The 21,702-nt window shown below is 49.6% G+C and overlaps 2 protein-coding genes across 2 annotated transcripts in view; both read left to right on the top strand.

Annotated features, from left to right (window-relative positions):
* The first annotated feature begins 6,380 nt into the window (after positions 1 to 6,380).
* Positions 6,381 to 7,832, top strand: LOC134499358 (olfactory receptor 51E2-like). Its single transcript, XM_063306050.1, has one exon. The coding sequence runs from the start codon at positions 6,452 to 6,454 to the stop codon at positions 7,406 to 7,408; it is 957 nt and encodes a 318-aa protein (XP_063162120.1). The 5' UTR covers positions 6,381 to 6,451; the 3' UTR covers positions 7,409 to 7,832.
* A 1,500-nt stretch (positions 7,833 to 9,332) lies between these two features.
* The window catches only part of LOC134498613 (olfactory receptor 52D1-like), a 30,234-nt gene continuing 17,864 nt past the window's right edge, over positions 9,333 to 21,702 (top strand). Inside the window, exons 1-2 of the mRNA XM_063304771.1 lie at positions 9,333 to 9,486; positions 12,281 to 13,081. Of these exons, the coding sequence (XP_063160841.1) occupies positions 9,333 to 9,486; positions 12,281 to 13,081 (955 nt within the window). The remainder of the gene's footprint in view (positions 9,487 to 12,280; positions 13,082 to 21,702) is intronic.

Genomic DNA, 21,702 nt, shown 5'->3' with positions numbered 1-21,702 from the left:
GGTGTATCTCAATTCATTGTCCTTGATGTCTTCCATAGCCATAATAATCCACTTCACACTCCAGCCTTACACCCCCTCCCATCTGGCGACACGGAGTCTACACCCATTGAGAAGGAAATAATGGCAGATGCTCCGATAAGGGGTACTGTGAATCCTTTGATGGGGGGATCTGACATACTGCCCCCCAAGAAGATTAAAGAGAAAACAATGTAAAACAATAAGAATGCAAAAGACGGTTAGTACGGTGAAGGCTTAGAAGGATATTTAGAATGAAATTTTCTTGTTAGAATAGGAGCATTAACATGACATGCATCAACCCACTCAAGATCAGGAAAATGTTTCCATTGAATCAAATACTGAAGAAATTTACAATAAAATCGAGAGTCCAGAATGCCTTTAACTTCAAAGTGTTGATGCCCATCAACCATAATGGGTGGAGAGGTTGCTGCAGGCTGGTGCCACTTAGGACGTTCTGGGGCAGGTTTAAGCAAGCTGCAATGAAAAAGAGGATGAAGTCACTTAAGAGTGGGAGGCAGTTGCAATTGTACAGTCACCAGGTTAATAATTTTGGTAATGGGGAAAGGACCAACAAATTTAGGAGCTAGTTTTTTGGAAGGTTGTTGGCAGTGGAGAAATTTGGTGGAAAGATAAACAAAGTCCCCAACTTTCATCTTCCACTCCGGCACCTATGGCAATCAGCAAATTTCTTGTGAGTGTCATATGCATGATCTAATGCCTGTCGAATGACAGGCCAGTCCGTGGCGATCTGGGTAGCCCAGTCAGCCACTGAAGAATCAGGCAGAGATTGCAGCTGGAGCTCTGGAATGGGAACAAAGTCTTGGCCATAAACAATGTGAAATGGGGACAAGCCAGTGGTTTGGTGTACAGCATAATTATAAGCAACCTCAGCAAAAGGGAGGAGGTCGACCCAATCATCCTGTTGGAAGCTGATGTAACAGCATAAGAACTGCTCTAGAGTAGATTGAGCCTGTTCAGTCCCTCCATCTGTCTGTGGGTAGTTCAATGAGCTGAGGGATTGTTGGACTCCAATTAATTTTAAAAATGTGTGCCAAAATTCGGAAGTAAATTGGACTCCTCTATCTGAAATTACATGGGTGGGACACCCATGGATCCTATAGATGTGAGTGAGAAACAGCTTTGCCAGTTGTTGAGCCGTTGGGATTTTGGCTCAAGGTATAAAATGCGCCTGTTTGGAAAATAAATCAATTACAGTCCAAATTACAGTTTTATTTTTGCTCTCAGGCAAATCCATGATAAAATCCATGGCGATTTCTTTCCATGGGGCTTTGGGGGAGGCAACAGTTTGCAAAAGTCCTTGCTGTTTTCCCCCCTTCTGCTTTGCCTGGGCACAGACATGGCATGAGGTGACGTATGAATGTACACCAGAGCAAAGGGAGGGCCACCAAAATTGGTGCCTCACCAAGTGAAGAATTTTTGTGAAGGCACAATGTCCTGCAGATTTAACATCATGAGAACGGTGTAAAACCGTCTGGCAGAGAGACTCAGGAACATAGATTTTATCATTGCAATACCAGACATTGTCTATTTCAGTTAATTGGGCTTTGTTACATTGTAGCCAAGGATCTTTAGGGAGTGCCTGAAGCAGTTCTTCTTTTAGGTCTGCCTGCACTTTCGCTTTCCCGGCTACTGCTTGTTTGCGCATTACACAAGCCATTCCAAGCTGTTTTTGAGAGAAGACTGTGTCTACAATTTCGGTTTGGGTAGTATTATATTGCGGAAGGTGAGAAAGTGCATCAGCCAGAAAGTTCTTCTTCCCAGGGAGGAAGTTCAGGGTGAAATTAAAGCAGCTGAAAAATTGAGCCCAATGAATTTGTTTGCCATTTAACTTTCTGGGAGTTCATAAAGCTTGGAAGTTTTTATGGTCAGTCCAAACTTCAAAGGGATTTTCCACACCTTCTAGGAGATGCCTCCAATGTGTAAGAGCAGTTTTTACAGCAAAAGCCTCTTTCTCCCAAATGGGCCAGTTGCGTTCAGAGTCTGTAAATTTGCGGGAGAGGTATGCACATGGGCGAGGAAAGCCGTTTTCATTGGTTTGAACCAAGACGGCACCCATGGCTGAGTCAGAGGCATCAGCCTATACAATAAAGGGTCGGCTTGGGTCTGGGTGAGCTAAAATAGGTTCTCTGGTGAAAAGGAGCTTTAAACATTAGAATGCAGTTTGACATTCAGAAGTCCAAGCTAGCTTAGCTCCAGGGGAAGTAACCTTTCATGTTTCACCCCTCTCCCTAGTTTTTAGCAAATCTGTGAGAGGCAAGGCAATTTGTGCAAATTGAGGTATAAAATTTCTATAGAAATTTGCGAAACCCAAAAAACTTTGGAGTTGTCTCCTGGTACGAGGAGGTTCCCACCCCATTATGTCTTGTATTTTGGTAGGGTTCATTTCAATGTCATTTGAGGAGATGCGGTAGCCCAAATAATCAAGCTGTGACCTGTGAAACTTGCATTTAGAGAGCTTAGCATACAGTTTGGCATTTCTCAGCTTTTGCAACACTTTTTTAACAAGGGGAACATGGTCTTTCAAGGTGTCAGAATAGATTAAAATGTCATCCAAATAAACCAAGACTCCCTTGTATAAATGTTCATGGAGGACTTCATTAATGTATTGCATAAATATGCCAGGGGCCCCAGCCAACCCAAACAGGAGCACTTTGTATTGGTAGGAGCCCAAAGGGCAGTTGAATGCAGTTTTCCATTCATCCCCCTCACAGATTCTAATTCTAAAGTATACTTCTCTGAGATCGTGCTTGGTGAACACCCTCCCCTTCGATAGGTGGGCTAACATGTCCTTCATTAAGGGGAGAGGGTACTGGTTGTTTATTGAGATGGCATTTATTCCACGGTAATCAGTACAGAGTCTAAGAGAGCCATCCTTCTTTGCCCGGAAAAGTACCAGGGCTGCTAAGGGGGAGTTAGCTGGCTCAATAAAATCTCTCTCCAAATTCTTATCTATGAATTCTCTGAGAACCTTTTTCTCAGTTTCTGTCATAGCAAACATTTTTGGTTTGGGTAGTTTGGCTTTCGGGTCAATTTCAATGGCACAATCAGTTTTCCTGTGAGGGGGCAGTTGGTCACATTCCTTTTCATCAAACACATCAAGAAAATTGGAATAATCAGTTGGAATGTCTAATTGTGCATTAGTTTTTCCCATTGGAATTTGGTTGAGGAGTATTTCAGCCACATTGCGCTCACCCTGTGGTACAGCGGACAGGTCGCTGGCCCCGTCTTTAAACAACAAGGTGCCAGATTCCCAGTCTATTTGTGGCTTTTGACTTTTTAGCCACGGTAGTCCCAAGATGATGGAGTAGTTGGTGATAGGGGCAACAATAAATTGCAAGGTTTCTTTATGCCCCCACAACCTCATGGCTACAGTTTTAGTTCCGAACTGAATGGGACCCCCGTGGGCAATGTAACTGTCCATCTGGGTAAAAACGATGGGTTGCTTAAGTCTCTTAGTTTTGAGGCTGTGTCAATCAAAGCGGGGTGTATTAAGCATTTTGTGCACCCTGAGTCTAACATCGCTGTCAAATTGGCCTTGTGTCAGGTTCTTAAGTTTTTTAGTTCTACTCTGACCAACAAGGTGGGGCAATCATCACTCACCAGAGGGTCTTCTTTGTCTTCCTCTTCAGAAGTAGGCATGCTGTGCCCAGAAATGTCTACCTGCTCACGGGCACAATTTAGAACAGGTGAAATTCATTTCCCGCCAGCTTCTGCTCCTCATGGTCAGAGTCCTCGCTTGACTGCATCAGCAATTTTGCATCTGGGTCTTGGCACGCCATCGCTATCACAGCAGTTGCCTTGCATTTAGTTGGTGGGGTTTTGGTTGGCTTGGTTCCTCCCTTGGGTGCATCAGGCTCTCCACGGGGGCACTCCACCATTTGGTGGGTGTCTTTGCCACACTTGAAATAGCCGCCTTTCTTCCAGGTGCAGTCTTTTGGATCCTCTTTGTCACCGAATAGCTTTTGCTGGGCACTGGGATCTGCCCCAGTGCTCCGGTATTTCTCCCCGTCGCTTGCAGTTGGAGTTGTCTGCAGAATTGGTATTGAGTATTCTCGACCTCCCCCTCCAGGCAGATCCACTCCTTCAAGGTAGGGGGGTCTCCGCAGCAGAGTGCCCATCTTAAGGCCTCTGGCTGCAAGCCCCCTTTGAAGTAGTTGATCTTGGTGGTCTCCGACCAGTCCATAACTTTTCTGGCTAGGGCTTTGAATTCCATGGCATACTCTGCCATGCTTTTTCCCCCTTGCCTAAGTTGCTGGATGGCCTCCTTCACCTTCATCTTATCCAGTGGGTCTTCAAACCACTCTCTTAGTGCCCTCATGAAATCTCGCAGGTTGTTCAGCTCTGGGGCCATGGCGTTGTGCAGCTGCACATACCACTCTGCCACAGTTCCACAGAGCCTCGCCCCCACCTAGCTCACCTTTTTGTATTCAGTGGGGAAGCAGGACCCATATTCCTTCATGTAGATGGACACGTTGGTTAAAAAGAACACCAGCTGTCGGGGATCACCACTGAACTTAACTTGTATCTCTTTGGGGGTTACTGCAGGAGTCTCACTGGTTGCCGCTCTCCTCCACTCGCTGTGGCTCTCCTGGTGGCCCCACAGGAGATTCAAAGTCTCGGGTCAGGGTTAGCGTGCGGCACCTTCCTCGTGAGTTGGATGATGCCCTCTGGAGAGCTGGGTCAAAATCTCTGCTAGAGGATACGCCATGGTCTCAAGGATTTTTGACACCTGTTGCAGCACCACTTCCATAGCGGTCATCCTCGCCTCTAATCCCCGCATTTCCTGCGGTGTCCCATTGTGGTCTGACCCCGGTCCCAGGCTCAGCACACTTACTCGTGCCTCCAGAGGTGGAGGGGCCCTTCCTTCCTCTTCCTTGGCACCTGACTGCGAAGGTCCCATCACTGGCTCCTCTATTATCACACTTGGAGTCTGAGGCTCTTGCACGAGATTTGAGTGAGAGGAGCACGCTCTCCAACTCCGTAATATTGAGTCAGGGTTCCGTCTCACCCTCACTCTCCCCATTCCCTGAGCTCTCTTCCATTCAGTTTTTTCTTCTTCCACCGTTGCATACAGCATGGTCCTCTCCGGTGACGGCAGGGGCGATGGCTGCTTTGCTCGGGATTTCCTGTGTTTTGGCATGCTTCGTTAACTCTCAGCTGAGTTACTTTCTCACGAAGAGTTTCCGAACACAAAGAGATTCGCAGCTTCATGTCAGCACCTGTTCATTCGAGCATTCACACAGTAACAGTCAGGAGGCTGGGGTCCTTTAACTGCTTTAATGAAGTGAAATGAATGGTACAGAGGTCAAGCTGTGAATGGAGAGTTCCTGCCTAAACCTAGATTTAAAACTACATTCCCTTAACTGGTTCCCTTTCCCACGAAAGTATGTCGCCCCCCCCCCCTCCCATCCAGGTGCCGTTTCTGGTGTATCTCAGTTCATTGTCCTTGGTGTCTGCCATAGCCATAATAATCCACTTCACACTCCAGCCTCACACCCCCTCCCATCTGGCGACACGGAGTCTACACCCATTGAGAAGGAAACGATGGCAGATGCCCCAATAAGGGGTTCTGTGAATCCTTTGATCAGGGGGATCTGACACCTGGACTGTGGGAGGTTATTGGGGGAGGGGTCAATGCAAGGTTTGGTCACAAAGTGGCTTTTTCAATTTAAAGGGATTTTGCGTGTTTAAAACAATTTCATTCTGAAGTTGCATTTTCTTTCAGTGGCTCATATTTACCTGTAACTCCCCTCTAGTTACTGATGGATAAGGGAAAGCCAAGAGCACCTTGGACCACACAACTCTCCATCCCTGGGGCAGCTGGTGTGGTGTGGTGGTGGCTTATCAGGCCCCCTGGGGCTCCCCCCCCCCCCACATCATTGGCTTATTGTGTGTCCAAGGGGCAGACCCAAATCCCTCCACTGCTTGCAGAATTCCAGGCAGGATGCCCAGTTCTTCCTCTCCCATGTTTTCCCTTCACCGACAACCCTGTGGGCTGAGGGCATGTGACCCACTGAGTTTCCATGGCTGAGGGAGGAAGCCACTTGTGGTCTCTTTGGTCCTAAGTCCAGCACCTCCACCACCACCACTCCACTCTGACTCAGGGTAATGTGTGGCCCCAGCCCAGTGGGGCTTAGGAATTTGAACCATGGCTTAGCTGGTCAGGAGACCACGCATCAATCTATCTGTCATGGCCCAGGCATTTCCCTCACTCTTCCTGAGCCCCTTGCTGCTTCAGAGCCGCAGGGCCTGAGTCCCTCCAATGGGGTCCTCTGCTGGGACTGGCGCTTGGTTTTGGGGAGTGAGCAAGAAGCACATGGCTTCCTGGGTCACCTGTCCCTTTGACGTCACCAACTCTGCCTCCTTTCCTTCCACAGCCTAGTGTGCCAGACTCCCGGACAACAGCCTGGCAATGCCCATCATTAATGAAACCCATGGCAACTTCTCCTCCTTTATCTTGAGGGGCTTGCCTGGCCTGGAAGCTGCCCAATTCTGGCTGGCATTCCCTCTGTGTGTGATGTACATTGTGGCCCTCTTGGGCAACTCCATCGTGGTGCTGGTCATCAAGGCTGAGGCAGCCCTCCATACTCCCATGTACTTCTTCCTCGGCATGCTGGCAGGCGTGGACTTGGCCCTTGCCTCTTGCACGATGCCCAGGCAACTTTCTCTCTTTTGGTTTGATGCCAAGGAAATTGACTATAGGACCTGCCTTCTCCAGATGTTCTTCGTCCACTCCCTCTCAGGCATGGAGTCCACCATCCTCTTGGCCATGGCGGTGGATCGCTATGTGGCCATCTGCCGCCCACTCCAGTACTCTACCATCCTCACCAACTCTGTGACGGCAAAAGTGGGCATGGTGGCAGTGGTGAGAGGGGTGGCCTTTTTCCTTCCTCTGCCCTTGCTCATCAATCACCTGTACTTCTGCTGCCCCTGTAATCTCCAGCATTCCTATTGCCTCCACCAAGACATGATGAACCTAGCTTGTGACAAACACATGCTGAACATTGTGTATGGTCTGATCGCCATCAGCCTGGTGATGGGCCTTGACTTCCTGCTCATCTTTGTGTCCTACCTGTTGATCATAAAGGCTGTTCTGCAGCTGAGCTCCTGGGAGCAACGCCTCCGAGCCTCTGGCACCTGTGTGGCCCACATCTGCATAGTCCTAGCTTTCTATCTGCCCCTGATTAGCCTCTCTGTGATCCACCGGTACGGGAGAGACCTGCCTCCCCTGCTCCAGGCCATTATGAGCAACATCTACGTCCTGGTGCCACCTGTGCTCAACCCCATTGTCTATGGGGCTAGGACTAGAGACATCAGGAAACGTGCCTTAAAGTACTTGAGATTCAACAGGAACATCGAGCCTCACTGAAGCTGGTTGCATGGGGAAAACAAAGCAGATAGTTTTTTGTTAATCACAGGAGGAAGTAGAAGGAGACAGAGAGCATCAGAAGTCCATTGGGCTCCAGGTCAACAGCTGTCTTCAACAGGACCCTGCGGTCTTCTTGTTGCAATGACCAACATCCTAGTGTAATTTCTGACCTGCCTGTGTGGGTGCCAAGCTGAAACTCCCCTGCTTCCCATGGGTGGCCCTGATCCCTGGGCTATGCAAACTGACCCCTGGATGGACATTACGACCCCTCCTTCTGTTCTATAGCTCACCCAAGGGCTCCACAGCTTCTTCCAAGATGCCTGTGTGTCCCTGCCTGCCATTAACGGAGGGGGCTACATCACCCCAGAAGAATCTCTCCAGGGGACCAACTGATCATTTTCCGATCTCTCTGCAAAATTAGCTTCTCATGGGTTGTGGTGATGATGATGACGATGACAATGATGATGAGCAAGAAGAGAAGCGCTTCAGATGCTGCATGCTTCAGAACATACTGAACGTAGGAGATCCATTGCCCTCTGCTGAGCCTGCTCTCTCTTGCTTGACCGTCTCTGTCTCATGGAGCTGGAAGGTCTGAGAAATGCTGCTCCAGGGAGGATGGGGTAGAAGAGGGTCCTCCCCGGGGGGTGGCAGGGAGCAGCTGGGAAGAGCGGCCCTCCGCCTCTTTTGTCAAGGCCGTGTCCTCCTGGACTGGAGAGCACCGGGAGAGCTGTAGGAATTGCATCCCTTAATTCCAGAACTTCCATAATGTAGGGCTCTTTTGGGGATGACCTTGAGCAAAATAAAGGCTGCACAGGAATGTTTTTAGCTCACCTGTGAATAAACAAACTTGCTCCTTGCAGTTTGCATCTCTCCAGCTGTGCTTCCCTGCAGCTGAATCCCACCCAGATGGTGAGAGGGGCGTCTCTCCTGTCGAACAGGGGTGATGGCTGGGCTCCCTCGCAGCGCCCAAGAAGAGCGACTCGTGCCCCCAAACCCACCCTGCTAGCCTTCCAGAATTGGGGGGCCGGGGGGTCTTGTCTGGCCTGGTGTGGGGGCTGGTCTCCACACATTCAAACTCCATCCTTAACCAGGGAGAGGAGTCCCGGGGTGCTTTTCCTCTTTCCAATTCCCGTTTCGGAATGTTTGAAGATAATGATATAAGGAGGCCCAAGGCCCATCCATCCTTCCATTGCTCCACTAGGATAACTCCCCAAAACCTGAGCACAGCAGGACCAAAAGTCGGGGTGGGGGGAGAAGCTGGCTACAGAAAGACCAAGTGTGAAACGGCTGGACCCGGCTGGGGGGGGCAGCAGTTCCACGTTCTCTTCCAAGCCCCCCCACCACATTTGAGTGGAGCAGATGCCTCTTGCCTGGAGCTTTCCGGCCCAAAGAGACACAATCACACGGTGGCCACTAGCAAAGGGCTTGGGAAGAATGCTCTCCATGTCTTCCCTACTGTCTGATTGATTGATTGATTGATTGATTGATTGATAGCATTGATATAGCTGCTCATCTTAAAACCACCTCTGGGCAGCTTACAGCCAATACATCAATACTGCATAAACAATCACAAAACAAAAAACATGGCTGAGCCCGCAACACAGACCCGCCCATCCCCCGAATGGCTGGAGGGCAACGTGCAAAGCCTCTGGAGGGCAGCTCATTCCTCAAACGTGGCCAAGGACCACAACCCTTCAGGATGAGTTCACAGATGTTTGCACAACCATCTCAGAGGGCCCCGGCTCGGAAAGCCCAAAGTGGGCCCGTCTTTGGGACATGGGTGCCTTCCTTTCGGGGGGCTCTCAGACACCCCAGTTATCAATCGTTGCTGACAGGAGGGTAAACCTCTAGTTACTCGCAGGGACAGATCTCCGAAGAGATCCCTTGGGCGAGAGTTGTCATCTCTGGGCAAGCCAGGGGGGTAATGGCAGATTCTCCAGTGGTGCCAGATTCCGTGAGTCCTTTGTCTCCCAGATCTTTCCTCCGGTCCCAGAGTAGCCTCGAGCAGGTGGCTCAGCCAGAGGAGGCGGCGGAAGGGACGGAAGAGGCGGCGGGGCTTGGCCTCCGGAGAGTGGGCCGTAAAGCCGCTAATCTCACTCTGCACGCCACCCCCATTGCAATGCCCGGCACTGATGTCCACCACAAACAACCCTCTGCTCACTCATGTCTGGGGCTTTGCACGTGAGGGGTCAGGCGGTGAGACCATGTCCAGACACAGGAGACTGGAGGCTCAAAGGGACTTTGGATCACGGCAGCTACAGAGGCCTCCTTCTGCTTGGTGGTGGCTGAACAGTAACAGTTGAAACTTCCCCTTTTAAAATACATCACGCATGCAACGCAACACACATAAAAAGGGGCAAGGCTTCAACTGTGCCAGCATGCCTGCTCCCTTGACTTTTCTTACACACACACAGACACACCCACAGAGTCACAGAGGTCCCTGGGACAGAGCCCCAAAGTTGCACAACGTTGTTTCTCTAATCACTGCATTCATTCCTCAGCTCTTTGCTTCAGAGTCAGCTCCATCCCATCAATGGGCTTTCTTCACGCAAACCACGCACAGGGCTGCACTTGATTCCTCTTCCACAAAATAAAGTGGGGGGAGGTATAATATAACTGCTGAATCTGCATTTGAATCTCCGTTTCTGCAAGACATTCTTTCCTTTTATTGCAAACATGAAAACTTTTCCAGATTTTTCTTTTCCTTCTCTTTTACATTAAGAAGTTGCACATGCATTTTTGCAAGAGAAAGCAGGCAAAGTTGCAGCTGAAACCCTTCGGGGAACCCTCGTCTCCTTTGGCCTTGCTCCAATGGGAGTTCCTCCTCCTCCAGGCCGATAAAAGCCAAGGTGACAGATCTCCTCCTCCTGGCTCTGCCTCACCACAGATGCGCAGCGTCTTCCGGCAGATGCAGGACCAGCCCAGGGGATAGAAGAGGCCGGTGTGTGAGTATGGCTCGGCCCACCGTCCATAGTGCTTGCTTCCCCTCAGGGCTGGGCTTACGTCAGATGTGCTTGCAGAGAGGAGAGGGAAACAGGAATGGAAGGGAGGGAGGGAGGGAGGGAGAGGAGCTTTTGTCACTGGCCAAAACACCATGTAGCTTTAATTCTCCTACAGGCTTTTTGCACATGCTGAAAACAGATACACTTAAAGCCTTCCAAGTCAGAAAGGTGAGCACGTTCCAGACCGGATTTATTTCTCACTAGCAAAAGGTGCCTCATCAAAGCATTGGGGTGTGTGTGTGTGTAAGAGGGGAGGTAGGTGGCCCTACGAAATAAGATAGAAAGTCTGGAAGAAGGATGGAGATGACAAAGAAACATACTGTGGAAGAAACCGGGTAGGTTTGGTGTTTCCCCCTGTCAACAAGAATGTCACTGCAGCATGTTGAATAAGACAGACCCCAGTTTCAGAAGGAGACCTGCAAACTAGGAAATGTTCAGGGGGCCATAGAAAGAGTGATGGGTCTGGAGGGAAAGTTCTGTGAGGAAAGATGGAAGGGGGTAGATGTGTTTCACCTGGAAAACCCTGATGACCAAATTATCTGATCATCATTTTCAAACCACAAACCACAAAACTTCAGCTTCTTCTTGAGAATTCTAAGGAGGAACAGGCCACAATGTTCTCCATGAAACCTTTCAGAAAGCTTTCATGTCCCAGAAAAGTGTCCCTGAAGGTTCCACCTGAAACCAGGTTCTGCTTTTCTTCTCTTCCCTCTTCTTGCAGGTGCTGCAGTGAAGCTTTTCTCATCTTGAACTTCTCTTCTTATTTACAGAGCAATGTGAGACAGAGAGAGACAGAGAGAGAAAGAGTTGAAAAATGCAGAGTGAGTAGTAACTGGAACACAGATTTGGGGCCACAATTGAGGGAGTTGTGAAAATGCTCCTATTTTCCCCTCTGAGGGTTGTTTGGTCAAGGGTTGAGGTTCTGCTAAGAAGCAAGAACTTTGTTGTTTGAAAGGAAGAACTTCAGGTTCACTGTTCATAAATAAGAAGGCAATGAACATGAGAAGGCTGGGCTCCCCTAGTCCATATTCTGAATCAGATGGTGGCCAACCAGGTCCATCCAGGAAACAAAACTATAGCCAGAAGGGTGACTGCCCTCCTCTGTTGCTGCTCCCCAGCAGGTGGTACTTTTGGGGGAAGCTGCCCAGGATTCAGGAGGTAGGGAACAGGCAGCTACCGATAGCCCAACCCTCCATACTTTTCTTGGCCCATTGCTCTGAATGAGTGGTCATCACCACAGTTTAGTTATGCACATAAAAAGAAGCATTTCCTGCTGCTGGTCCAGAAATTCCCAACAGATCAGCCTGACGTTGAATGCAATGGGTGGGGGTAAAAGGTCTCAGCGCCAGGATTGATTCTGGACACTCCGGAAAACTGAACCGCATTAACAGCATATTGGCAGCCAGGAGGCAGACTGGATGTGTACAAGGTGCAAACCAAGTTCTGCGTTGTTGCCATAGGCCTTCAGGCTTAAACAAAATCTATGATATATTTAGGGTTCCTGTTAAATTATGAAAAGTCTTTAATAGAACCCAAAAGATATGGGGTGAGATTAAACATTTTCCTCAGAGGGCTTCATTCTTCCTGTTTGTCACACAACTGAAAAGGAGCCAAAGGATGTGACCTAAATCCATGCGTTTTGGCAGCATTAAAGATGCTTTTCAGAAGATGGTTTGCTGGGAGTGGGTTCCAGAGAGAATGCACAGAATTTAAGTCTGCCTGCCAACATCTGAAGTGGACAAGCTAGAGGCTGAGGCCTTCTCCCACTTTATACCAAAAATGTCTCACTTTGATGTGCAGAGGGGGTGGCCTGTATATCCTCAAGGAACAGACTCTTTCTGACAACTGCTTTCCCTTTTCCTTTGATTAGTTCCTTCCAACCTCAGTGGCCAGGCCTCTTACACCTCCTTCTTCCTCCTGGGCCTTCCAGGACTAGAGAAGGTCCAGGCCTGGCTCTCCATTCCCTTCTGCTTCATCTACGCCTTGGCTCTCTTGGGCAACGCCACACTGCTCTGGGTCATCTGGACAGAGTCCAGCCTGCACCAGCCCATGTACCTCTTCCTCTCCATCCTGGCACTAACCGACATGGCCATGCCCACCTGTGTCCTTCCCAAGATGCTGGGCATCTTCCTCACCAGTGCCCAAGAGATCACCTTTGCAGCCTGCCTGGTGCAGATGTTCATGGTCCACGCCCTCTGTGCTGTGGAATCGGGGACGCTCACCGCCATGGCATATGACCGATATGTGGCCATCTGCTACCCACTTAACTACACAATTCTGCTGACACCCAAGACTGTGATCAGGTTTGGAGCAGCCATTTTTATCCGAGCCTTTGTTATCGTCTTGCCCTTCCCCTTCCTTGTCCAGAGGCTGCCATTTTGTCACTCCCGACGCATTTCTCATACTTACTGTGAGCATATGGCTCTAGTAAAACTAGCATGTGGGAACACTACTCCCAACAATCTCTATGGGCTGATCCTGTCCCTCCTCATTGTTGGTGTAGACCTGACTTTCATCTTCATCTCCTATGGACTGATCTTACAAGCTGTATTCCATCTGCCTTCATTGGAGGCTCGTCACAAAGCCCTGGGCACTTGTGGGGCCCATGTAGGTGTCATTTGCATTTTCTACACACCTGGACTGTTCTCCTTCCTCACCCATCGCTTTGGGCATAACATCCCCCACAGTGTCCACATCTTCCTGGCCAACGTCTACTTGATGGTTCCCTCCATGTTGAACCCTATTGTCTATGGCAAAGGAGATCCGTGAGCGGCTGCAGTGGATTTTGCATCTTGGAAAAAGACCCTCCAGACATAGTAACTGGGGTTAGACCTGCTCTCAGGTGTAAGGTTGAGGGCTTTGAGAAGAAGGTCCTCCTTCAGTACACAGTGGTTTCAAGAATGAGCCATTTGGCATGGAGAAATACTTTTATGTCACATTAGTTGTCCATGGCAACTCCTCCCCCTCTGATTTTCCTTTGAATGATCTCAGACACATGTTTGCCTGTAATGATTGCCCCAGCCCCAAATACTCAGACTCACAAGAGGATGCTAAATGAAATCTGATTTATTAGAGTACTAAAAGCAAATACAGAGAAAGCTGAGAATGAGCAAAAGCGCGCCAAATACAAACTTAAACCCTTGCTTCAAACGTATCCCGCCTCCCTCATAACAGCCCCGCCCGGCACAGGTGCTAGCAATCGTCAGAGTTGCTAGCCTGGGAAAGTAACCTTGAGCGCAGTAGATAACACAAACACATTCCAAAGCAAAGCCAAAATATAATCGTTCCCATCCTCCCTAGACAAATGCAACACGCATCCAATTAATGACATGCGAAACGTTACGATGCATCAAATACATTGAAACGGCGCACATGACATACCGCCCTCCAAAAATACCCCTAGGGACCTGGTTTCGAGGGATAAGCGGAGTGGAAACGGGCCACTAGAACCGGGGAAGCCACATCTGATGCAGCGACCCACTCAGGATGAGGGAAATGCTTCCAACGAACTAAATATTGCAAAGTATTGCGAAGGTGTCTAGAGTCCAAAATTTCTTTAACTTCAAAGTGTTGCTGACCATCAATCATGATGGGGGTGGGAGGTGGAGGTTGCCGATGCCAGCGATCAGAAGGAATAGTCGGTTTGAGTAAGCTGCAATGAAAAACAGGGTGTAAGCGTTTCAGGTTATGAGGCAAATCAAGTTTAAAAGTCACAGGGTTGATCTGAGCTACAATTGGGAAAGGACCCACAAACTTAGGTGCAAGTTTCTTGGAAGGTTGTGATGACTTGATAAACTTGGTAGAAAGGTACACTGAGTCCCCAATTTGGAATGCAGGTTGGGGGGCCCGCTTCCGATCAGCATACAATTTATAATCCGCTTGAGCATCAGCCAATGCATTTTGAATCATTGGCCAAGAGTCAGCCAGTTGTGTTGACCAATCATCTGTAGTGACCGCACGTGCAGGAGGTTGTGGGAGATCAGTGATAGGGACAAAGTCTTTACCCAGAGCCACCCGAAACGGGGTCTGTCCAGTGCTTTGATGCACTGCATTGTTGTAAGCCACTTCAGCAAATGGTAGAAGGTCTACCCAATTGTCCTGCTGATAATTCACAAAAGCGCGCAGGTACTGCTCTAGAGTGGAGTTAACCGCCTCAGTGGCCCCGTCCGTTTGAGGATGCCAAGCCGTGGAGAGGGCTTGCTTCGTGCCTAACAGCTTGAGAAACGCCCGCCAAAACTGAGAGGTAAATTGTGTACCTCTGTCAGAAATCAAGCGGGAGGGACATCCGTGTAGCCTGTACACGTGTACAAGGAATAGGCGGGCTAATTGACGCGCTGACGGAATGGACACGCAGGGAATAAAGTGGGCTTGTTTGGAGAAATAATCTTTGACCACCCAAATGACCGTTTTGCGTTGGCTGGGTGGTAGCTCTACAATAAAATCCATGGAGATTTCTTCCCAAGGGGAAGAGGGGGCTGCTACCGGCTGCAACAGCCCCTGGGGCTTGCCCACCTTGCGCTTGGACATTGCACAAACAGTGCAGGAAGCAATGTAGTCTTTGACATCTTTACGTAATGTGGGCCACCAGAATTGCCTCCGAACGAGGTGCAAGGTTTTTACAAACCCGAAGTGACCCGCGAGTTTGTCATCGTGTGAACGTGTTAACACGTCTTTTCGGAGGCTTTCAGGAACGTAGAGGCGGTCGGACTTCCAAGCGAAGCCTCTGTCAAAAGTAACATTGTCTTTATTCGCAAGCAACCAAGTATCCGTTTTTAATTCTTTTAAAAACTTTTGTTGCAATTGGGAGGGAATTGACAAAGAGCTTGGCTGAGCAGCGCTTGTGGTGGGCGGTTGTTGCGCGCGCGTTTGGCTACGCGTCACAGCTTGCATGCCCAATTGGGGCGCCGACCATAGGGTGCTCACCACATCTGGCGCCGCCCCAGAGTCTTGAGGTTGCCTTGACAAGGCATCAGCCAAGAAGTTCTTTTTCCCTGGAATAAATTTGAACTGAAAATTGAATCGATTGAAAAATTGAGCCCAACGAACCTGTTTAGGGCTCAGTTTTCGAGGGGTACTAAGTGCCTCCAAGTTTTTATGATCAGTCCATACCTCAAAGGGGTGATTAGCCCCTTCCAACAGATGCCGCCAAGCCTCTAATGCAGCTTTCACTGCAAATGCCTCCTTTTCCCAAACATGCCAACGCCTCTCAGTTTTGGAGAACTTGCGGGATAAATACGCACAGGGCTTGAGGCATCCTGCCTCGTCTTTTTGCATCAACAATGCGCCAATAGAATAATCGGAGGCATCAGCCTGTACAACAAAAGGCTTTGAAGGATCAGGGTGTTGTAAAATGGGCTCTTTGACGAAAGCTGCTTTCAGCCGCTCAAACGCCGTTTGACAAGCAGGCGTCCACCTCAACAACGCTCCGGGATTCTTGACTCGCCTAGTATCTCCCACCCCTTTCGTTCGAAGCAGGTCCGTTAGGGGCAAGGCAATCTCAGCGAACCCCCTTATGAATAATCTGTAATAGTTGCTGAACCCCAAGAAACTTTGAAGTTGCCTGCGGGTACGGGGACTCTCCCAGTCCATGATAGCCTGTACCTTGGCAGGGTCCATTTCTATACCTTTATCAGAAATCCTATACCCCAAGTAGTCAATTTGGGTCTGATGAAAGGCACATTTGGATAGCTTTGCATACAGTTCAGCAGATCTGAGTTTACACAAGACTTTCTTTACCAGAGCTACATGCTCTTTCATGGTTTCCGTATAAATCAATACATCATCCAAATACACCAGTACACCTTTAAACAGATGTTCATGCAAAACTTCATTGATTAATTGCATAAATACCCCAGGGGCCCCAGCCAACCCAAACGGCAACACCTTATACTGGAAGGCTCCCAACGGGCAATTGAATGCAGTTTTCCACTCATCACCCTCCTTGATTCGTACACGATAGTAGGCTTCTCTTAAATCCAGTTTAGAGAAAATCTTGCCTTTGGCCAGATGTGACAACATGTCCTTTATCAATGGCAAGGGATATTTGTTGGAAATTGAGACGGCATTTAATCCGCGGAAATCCGTACAAAGTCTCAATGTCCCATCCTTTTTTGGGCGGAAAAGAACCGGCGCCCCCACGGGTGAATTCGCCGGCTCAATGAATCCGCGCGCCAAATTTTTGTCCACAAATTCCCTCAACAAAGTCAGTTCCTTTTGCGTCATGGAATAAATTTTTGGTTTAGGCAATTGAGTGTTGGGCAGCAGTTCTATGGCACAGTCCGTCTTTCGATGGGGGGGCAACTGGTCAGCTTCCTTTTCACCGAATACATCAGCAAACATCCTGTACTCGGCCGGCAAGCCCTCCAGAGGAGAGGCCGGGTAAGGCGGAGTCGCAGCTGCCGCAACCCCCACCATCTCCTCTGGGGCACCCTTCCCCTCTGCCGCTTGATAAAACCCATCCCTAAATGTGATGGTCCGGTAGACCCAGTTTATTTGGGGGTTTTGCTGCACCAACCATGGTACCCCCAACACCACCAATGGGCCCCCTACGGGAGCCACGACAAAAGACAACCCTTCCTGGTGACTGCCCAGTTGCAAGGCTACCCGCCCTGTAAAGTGGGTGACCGGTTTGCCCCCTGCCATGGACCCATCCAATTGAGTAAATGCGATGGGTCTTTGTAGGGGAAAAGTGGGGAGCTCCAAAGCCGCCACCACGTCGGGGTGCATCAGACACCGGGAACACCCCGAATCAATCATGGCCCAAACTTCCACCGTCTTGACTTGTGAACCCAATTTCAATTTCACCATGAGTATGCGGTAAGTGCCACTCACCGCTGGAGGCTCGCGCCCGTCTTCTACCACCTGCCCAGCGGCGCCCTTTAGAGCAGGTGGCTGGCGTTTCCCGCCGGTTGCGGGATTTCGGTCTCCCCTTCAATTTCGTAGAACATCACATCGTCTCCCTCGGTCTCAGCCACCGCAGCTTTCTGTTTCCTCGGCAACGCAGGGGACTTCGCCGGCGGTTTTCCGGGCCGTTCCTCCACCTTTGCCTTCGGGCATGCTGCCACTCGATGCCCCTCCTTACCGCATCTCAGGCACAATCCTTTGGCATACCGCTTCTCACGCTCCTCGTCCCAGGGTCGCTGTCCCGGTTTTCCCCCGGTGGTCGATGTGCGGCTGGGCTTCATCTCCCGCCCCGACTTGACGGTCTTCCGCTGGGCAAAGACCTCTTGGGCATGTTCAGCCCTTCCTGCTAGCAGGATCCACTCATACAGCGTGTATGGGTCGTCCCTCCCCAGGGACCAGCGCAGCACCTCGGTATTCAAGCCATCTTTGAAGAGCTCGATAATGGTTGCTTGGGACCAGTCATCCACCTTCCCAGCTAGCGCTTTAAACTCCAAAGCATAATCGGCCACTGATCGGAACCCCTGCTTGAGTTCCTTCAGGGCTCGCTTTGCTCTCTCCTTTGCTAAGGGGTCCTCGAAGTGCTGCTTCAACGCCCAGAGGAACTCCTCGAGATTTTCCAGTTCAGGCGCTTCCGACTGGCACATCTGGACATACCAGTCTGCCGCCCTCCCCTTCAGTTTGGTGGCAATGGTGATGATTCTTGCCTTCTCTGATTGGAAAGCCCCCCCCCATTCTTCCATATAAGCTTTCGCATTAGTCAGGAAGAACGAGAGTTTGGTCGGGTCCCCATCAAACTTGACAGGGAAGTCTCGCATACCGCCTCCCGCCGGGCTGCGCCCCACCACCGGGGCTGCAGCGGCTGGTGCTTCCCTGACTCGGAGCGGCACGGGGCCCCGGGGCGATCGCCCGGGCGCTGCTGCGATTTCCATCTGGACCGACTGGTCCCCTTCGCGCCTCCGCACCACCCGTCGCCGTTCCGGGGTCAGCCCCTGGGAGGAAGGGGTTGAATGCCTCTGGCTGGATTCTTCCCGGAGCTCTCGCATCGAGGTTACATCCAAGCTCAGCTGTTTCAGAATAGCCTCCAACGAATCCATTTTCGACTCCAGCACTCTGATTCGATCCGGAGTGGGTGAGCCCTCCGTTGGCTGCACCTGCACCACGTTGGGGGATAAAGGGTATCTCTGCCTCCAGGATGGGCCCCCCGCTGCTGTGGCATCTCCTCGGGTCTCATCCCAGGTGAGCAGCTCACCCGGAGAATTCACGGTGGTCTCCGGGGCCGTTTTCAGCCCCCCGGCTTCGCTCTCCGACCCGGAGCTCGCCTCCTCTCTGATGGCGGACAGCTCCCCTCCTTGGGACGGTCGGCCGGACGGCCTCACGGTCGAGTCCGGTTCCCCTTCCTCCATCATCACGATTTCGGGCTCGGTCATCGCGGGCTCTCTCCCTCACAAGTTAGACGCTTGTCTTCCTTGGACAGGGGCCAGCGGAGTTAGGAACTGAGATTCCCAGCTTTATGTAATGATTGCCCCAGCCCCAAATACTCAGACTCACAAGAGGATGCTAAATGAAATCTGATTTATTAGAGTACTAAAAGCAAATACAGAGAAAGCTGAGAATGAGCAAAAGCGCGCCAAATACAAACTTAAACCCTTGCTTCAAACGTATCCCGCCTCCCTCATAACAGCCCCGCCCGGCACAGGTGCTAGCAATCGTCAGAGTTGCTAGCCTGGGAAAGTAACCTTGAGCGCAGTAGATAACACAAACACATTCCAAAGCAAAGCCAAAATATAATCGTTCCCATCCTCCCTAGACAAATGCAACACGCATCCAATTAATGACATGCGAAACGTTACGATGCATCAAATACATTGAAACGGCGCACATGACATTGCCATTGTGAGCATAACTGGGAAACCCCTGTACAAAGAAAAAGAAATGGGAATGTGAAAGGCCATACACACAAACGGTCAGCCTTCCCAGGTAGACCAGACAGGAAGCATGACCATATGAACAAATTCTATTTTATTGTAAGGCTACATTAACGCAATCTTGCAAGTCTGAAAGTACAAATCTCCCAATGTATCCTTTACAGTCCAAGAAACCAGGGAGGGTCCCTTCTGAGCCTCCACCCATTATGCAGCTGCAGGCTATGCTGTCTCGTATCTGACCGTTCTCCTCCACAGCATTTCTTTGCCCCATCTCTCAAGTTCTTTCTCTGATACCATTACTGAAACACACCCAGGCCTGGGATGTCATTGGTTGGCCCCTCTGGCTCCCTCAGGTTGGTGTCTCTAAGCCCTTCCATGCACAATTCGTACTGCACCCCCCTGGGGAGAACCTTTTCACCATGGCACCATCAGCCACTCTTCCCCAGAGAAAGCCTCTACCGTGCCAAATTCCTCAGGGATAGTTGGAATGGCGGCCTCCTCCCTTTCTGCTCTGTAGTTGAGCCAGGCAGGACATGCACCTGCTAAAGTACTTGAGCAGGAGGGAGCTGGTTCAATGAGAATTCAAGTCCTGATTATGCAGACTGAGGGCTGGGTGAGGGTGAGAAACTACCTGGCAGTTGAAAGCCAAAAGGTGAAAGAACAGAAATCAATAATCCTCATGTAGGGTTTATCTATTCCCCAACAAAGAATGCTGAAAGTGAGAAAGAATATAGAATATAGAATACAGTGAAAGGTCCCCTGTGCCAGCACCGAGTCACGTCTGACCCTTTGGGGGGACACGGTTTTCATGACTTTTCTTGGCAGACTATAGAGCGGGGTGGTTTGCCACGGCCTTCCCCAGCCATAATTACCTTTCCCCCAGCAAGCTGGGTGCTCATTTTACCGACTGAAGAAGGATGGAAGGCTGAGTCGACCTGAGCTGGAGAGAATCCAGCTTCCGCTGGGATTGGACTCGGGTCGTGGGGAGAGTTTTCGGTTGCAATACTGCCGCCTGCCACTCTGCGCCACACGAGGCTCTATAGAATACAGTAGGGGAGGATATAACAAAAGCCCCCAGCTAGGATGATTTCCATCAAATACTATCCCAAACTTTAATCCTGGTTTTTAGAAGACTTTTAGAGATACAAACATTTTGCTGAGTGTTCAACCCTAGTGTTCAACCCTATTGGTGTCCATCCTGGGGTAGGGTTGAGGTATTGCTACTGTTGTTTTTATCTTTTTGGTTTTTGAGTTGGGTGAGCTATAAAAACAGTTCAATAAATAAAGCAACCATCTGTATCTAACTCCAAGATACCCTGATTGGCTACATTTTTTCTGGATCTCTTGTCCCAGATTCCAGGAGATTGGGGACCTGTTTACCTGGCCTGGAGTCATCCAAGGATATTCCAGGCTTCTTGTTAGAGGAAAGACAAAAGAAACTAGGGGAAAAGGGGGCTGCTCTTTCCTCTTTCTAAAAGCCCACCTGAAAGGTGAGCCTTCATTCTCCCAATTGGCTCTTTAGTGTCTGATGTTTTTACAAGTTTTCCTTCTCTTTGCCCATTACTGATGTTGAGAGTGAAGCTATTAGTGGACAGCTAGGACCACTGAATGGAGCAGACCTTAACACAGTGGAGAAGCTGCACACAGAAAAAGGAATATTATCTTAAATAGCTTTAATGGGCATGTCAGAGAAATACAGGTTATTGATCTTACACACTCAGCCCTCCCAAGCATAAAGAATCAGACACATAGACAAAGTAGGTTTAAAAGTAAAAAGAGTCTTACTGATTTTATTCTTGGTTCAGTTACATCCAACTTCAGTGAAAAATGAAGATTCTTTGTTTCTTCTGTTCCCTACTCTTAATGAACTCTTAGCCCTCATAGCTGCTAAGAGCTGCATGCAGAAAATGGAAAAAAATCCTTCTTCAAGGCCCAAGCATGTGGCCATAATGGAGGGAGAGAGAGCAGCATGAGCATGCTGCCTCCTCACTTGGTAGAAGAAGGAGGGAGAGAGAGAGAGGAAGGGGGAGTGGCAACAAACAGCTTCCTCTCACATAGAGAATTGCATCATGGGATCAACTCATCTATATGCTAATGAGGCATGCTGATTTGTTAACATCTCCAACAGAGAGTTCAGATCTGAAAGACGGATTAGATCAGGTTCACTCTTCTGAGTCTGAAACTTTGAAACAAGGTTTCTCCCCTTCACTCTGGAGAGGCAAACAAAGAACTCTTCCTTCGGTGGAGGGTTTGTTTCAAGGCATGATTCGGTCGAAACTGAGATTTAAACAACAGTGGGTGGTGTTATTCTTGTGACTGATGGATTCCACATGCCCACAAGCTTGCATTGCTGCACAATTGTTGCGTACCTGGGTCTGTTGTAATCTTTGCAAACTGGCCGGAGTTACTTCTCTCAGAAGGTTCAGCAAAGCAAGCAGCAAACAAGAAAAAAGGAAAAAGAAAA

Source organism: Candoia aspera, chromosome 5, assembly GCF_035149785.1.
Source record: "Candoia aspera isolate rCanAsp1 chromosome 5, rCanAsp1.hap2, whole genome shotgun sequence".
Lineage (NCBI taxonomy): Eukaryota > Metazoa > Chordata > Lepidosauria > Squamata > Boidae > Candoia > Candoia aspera.
This window is presented reverse-complemented; position numbering and strand designations above follow the sequence as displayed.

Excerpts from the sequence above, each read along its gene's own strand:
- LOC134499358 (XM_063306050.1), top strand. The coding sequence starts at position 6,452 with ATGCCCATCATTAATGAAACCCATGGCAACTTCTCCTCCTTTATCTTG.